Raw genomic sequence first — 4,091 nt, 5'->3', positions numbered from 1 at the left:
AGGTTTTGGACAGCAGCAGTAGCGCGGGAGCCAGCCTTCAGTCCAGTGAGACACTGAAGTAGCCTTGCAGGCGTTCGCTGGCCCGGCGTCTACTCTATCTTTTATTTTCGTCTGTTATCTCATATATTCGAGACAAACAGTTTATATTTTCTTTCAAACGGTTGTATTTAGCACTCTTAGAAGTTCGTGAGTAATGTGACACCAGTTCTTGGGTAGAGGCATATGTTGATTCTCGCATTATTGTTCAGTTTTCTTTAAATTTAATTCTTCCGCATATTTATTTAATTTCGTTGCTTTCATGCTATTGCCGATCATTGTTAAAAGAAGTAATTGTTAACAAAGTAAGCAGTAAAGGATTGGCTTGCCTAGCTCTCATTAGTAGGCGCCATCACGACTCCCGAGGGTGGGAAATTCGGGTCGTGACATTGTAACACTTAATTATTTGAAATAAAATACTACTATTGTTGCGATATTTTCGGTCTTGATTTTATTTTCTCGATGTAAATTTATTGTCTACAAATTCTGGTACGCCCGGTGGCACAATCTCTACCTCCCATCTTAACATTTCAATCACCAAAGTCCAAGAACATTGAAATGGCTTCAAAGAAAATCAACTCCAAATCAACATCCACCAAGGCTGCTAACTCCAGGTTCTATGCTGATGTGCAAAGCATCCTCGATATCACCTTTGGAAGCTTCAGACCAGTTATGAGGAGCAAATCAAGCTCTTTAGGACAACAAGCACCCCAAGTGACGTCTGCATCAACCCCTGTTTTCGGATCTTCATCCTCAAAAGGAGCAAGATCTTCCACAAACGCATCTGAAGGAGGAAGCGATGTTTCTGAAAAGATCAAGAAAACTCTTGCTCTCCTTGACCTCTCCGGATCCAAGCACTCTGCTGTGAAGAAAGATGATGATGCTTCAAGTGATGGATCCTCCCCACTTACACCACATAGTGTGAACCAATCAAGGATCAATCTGTGTGAAAATCCATGCTACTCTCCATCGTCCACGACAATCATACAAGCCATGGTGACAAATACTTCATCTATGGGGGAGCAATTGGCAAACTTGACGGAAGCAATCGCTGGCTTGACTAAATGCATGCAAAATCAAGAGACTAGAATTGACAAGCTAACAGATAGGGTGGGAATCTTGATGGAAGAAGAATCCACTCATGCACCTAGCAAACTCCCAGAAGTCCAAGAGATTGATCCTCCCCCACAACAAGTTGTATCCACTAAGGAAATTCCAGTCTCTTCGGAAGGGATGATTCCAATCAATCACCTAAAGGAGTTCATTAAAGGGACTATAAAAAACGAATATGAAGTCGCTTCCAAGTCCTCCTTTACCTACGCAAAGTCATACACTTCAAGGATCGATATGTTGAAGATGCATGTTGGCTATCAACCTCCAAAATTTTAACAGTTTGATGGCAAAGGCAATCCAAAGCAACATGTGGCATACTTCGTTGAGACATGCAACAATGCTGGGACTTATGGAGATTACCTCGTCAAGCAGTTTGTCCGCTCATTAAAAGAAAATGCTTTTGATTGGTACACGGACCTCGAGGCTGGATCTATTGATAGCCGGGATCAACTAGAGTAAGAATTCCTCAATCGCTTTTATAGCATGAGATGCACTGTAAGTATGATAGAACTTATAAATACCCGTCAACAAAAGGATGAACCAGTTATCGAATTTATCAATCGTTGGAGAAATGCAAGCCTCAACTGCAAATATAGGCTCAGTGAAGCTTCAGGCATAGAGATGTGCATCCAAGGCATGCATTGAGTGACTGCGCTACATCTTGTAAGGTATCAATCCTGGCACATTTGAAGAACTTGCAACTTGTGCCCATGATGGAGTTGAGCATGGCCTCCACTGAAAATGAAAGGTTGCCAACTATGAACCTCACAAACGGAAAGACAAGCAAGAAGTCAGGAAGTGGGGCAAGTTCGTACCCAAGTCTGAAAGCAAAGAAGCTATGAATGTCAACATGTCACCGATGAAGCTCACGACGAAGGTGAGCAAGAAGCAGAGTATGAAATCCACTTCTTTTCAAGATAAGCCAAGTGGAAAGTTGACTCTAAAAGAAATGCATGAGAAAGAGTACCCATTCCTAGATTCTGATGTGCCAGCCATTTTTGAAGAACTCCTCGAGTTAAATCTTATTGAGCTTCCGGAGATGAAGCGACCAAATGAAGCTGGGAAAACAAATGACCCAAATTACTACAAATATCACCGACTTGTAAGACACCCTCTGGAGAAGTGCTTTGTCTTCAAGGACAAAGTTATGGACTTGGCTCGCGAAAAGAAGATCGTGCTTGAAGATGAGAAAGCAAGCACAAACCAAGTCTCGATCACCTTTGGCTCATTCAATCCAGATGAATTATGTGGTTTTAAAGAAAGTAAAGATGAAGAATTACTGGAGAGCGACAAAGCTGAAGTCAATCAACCTGATGATGATGAAGGTTGGACATTGGTGACTCGTCATAGGCACCACAAAAGGAGCCCACGAAAAGAATCAATAGAACAACCAACAAGGAAAATGATGGTAAAAAGACCAAGGAGATGGAATCCAGTTAAATATTTAAAGAAAGCAAAAGTGGAGGTGCACCATCCTCAAAAGCCACGACATCCAGTGACCTTGGAGGAGTTCTTACCAAGTTGGTTCCGCACGAAGATTTCCCATGAGGGCGTTGATGCCTCTTGTTGCCATCCTGACAAGGGGGAAGAAAAGATTGATGATCTACCATTTGCACCATCTTCGGAAAAGCCCATCGAGTCCACTCCTCAAGAAGTTAATGCTTGTGAGGAAAAGGTCACATTCACAAATGATGATCTTTTGCTAGGTGACACTCCTCATAACCGCCCATTGTACCTGGTTGGCTATATGCGCAATGAAAGGGTAAATCGAATTTTTGTTGATGGAGGGTCCTTAGTGAACATTTTGCCAATCCACACTGTGAAAGAACTTGGTATTCCCATGAACGAACTCTCAAAAAGTCGTGTGATGATCCAAGGATTCAACCAAGGGGGGCAAAGAGCTATAGGCGTGATCAGGTTGGGAATCACTATTGAAGATAGCAATCAAGTGCATGGTTGCATGTGATCGATGCGAAGACTTCATACAATGTTTTGCTTGGGAGGCCTTGGATACATGAGAATAAAGTAGGTTCATCTACCTACCATCAATGTTTAAAATACTACGAGGTTAAAGTCGAGAAGAAGATAGTTGCTGATGATGAGCCATTCACCGAGGCAGAGTCACACTTCCCCGATGCAAAGTTCTACTTGTTGAGTATCAATCACTAATACTTGGGCTCAAAATGGCTGTCGAAATGAAGTGGTTGCAATTGCAAGTCTTTGGTGACTCTCAGTTAGTGGTCAATCAGCTTTTAGGTAGTTACGAGGTCAAGAAGCCTGAACTACGCCCATATCATGATTACGCTAAAAGGTTAATGGATGATTATTCAGTATGTGCCAAGGAAACAAAATAAGAAGGCGGATGTTTTAGCCGCCCTAGCTTCATCTTTAACCTTGCCTGATCAAGTGCAAGTTGCTGTCTACCAAAAATGGGTAGTACCGCTGCCAAATGAGGCTGAAAGTGAAGAAAATGAACTCAAGCATCTTGTCGCCATTTCTGAAGTCGAGAAAGAAGAATGGAGACAACCCATTATCGACTACTTGTGCTATGGGATACTTCCAAAAAATCCGCGGAGAAGAACTGAAATCCGTCGTCGTGCACCTCGCTTCCTTTACTACAAAGATACCCTATATAGAAGATCATTCGAGGGAGTACTCTTGCGATGCTTATGGGAAGATGAAGCACTCCAAGCTTTGTAAGAAGCCCATTTTGGGGTATGTGGGTCACACCAGTCTGGACCAAAGCTCCACTTTCATATAAAAAGAATGGGATATTATTGGCCAACGATGGTAAAATATTGCTTGGACTATGCTCGAAGATGCAAGGTTTGTCAATTCCATACGAATTTTATTCATCAACCTCTTGAAGTGTTGCCCGACTATTGCATCCTGGCCGTTTGACGTTTGGGGATTGGATGTTGTTGGACCACTTCCAAAGTCCT

General features: G+C 42.4%; 1 protein-coding gene across 1 annotated transcript; it reads left to right on the top strand.

Moving 5' to 3' along the window:
• Positions 1-3,332: 3,332 nt before the first annotated feature.
• Positions 3,333-3,849, top strand: LOC138878570 (uncharacterized). Its single transcript, XM_070158260.1, has 2 exons — positions 3,333-3,416; positions 3,481-3,849. Exons 1-2 carry the CDS (start codon positions 3,333-3,335, stop codon positions 3,847-3,849), a joined length of 453 nt encoding a protein of 150 aa, XP_070014361.1.
• Positions 3,850-4,091: the final 242 nt, after the last annotated feature.

The sequence above is a fragment of the Nicotiana sylvestris genome, chromosome 9 (assembly GCF_000393655.2).
Source record: "Nicotiana sylvestris chromosome 9, ASM39365v2, whole genome shotgun sequence".
In the NCBI taxonomy this organism is placed as follows: Eukaryota; Viridiplantae; Streptophyta; class Magnoliopsida; order Solanales; family Solanaceae; genus Nicotiana; species Nicotiana sylvestris.
Note: the sequence above shows the minus strand (reverse complement) of the source record. Positions and strands in the feature narration are given on the sequence as shown.

Excerpts from the sequence above, each read along its gene's own strand:
- LOC138878570 (XM_070158260.1), top strand. The coding sequence starts at position 3,333 with ATGGCTGTCGAAATGAAGTGGTTGCAATTGCAAGTCTTTGGTGACTCT. Across the intron at positions 3,417-3,480 it reads AGCTTTTAGGTAGTTACGAG|TATGTGCCAAGGAAACAAAA; the intron begins GTCAAGAAGCCT and ends ATGATTATTCAG.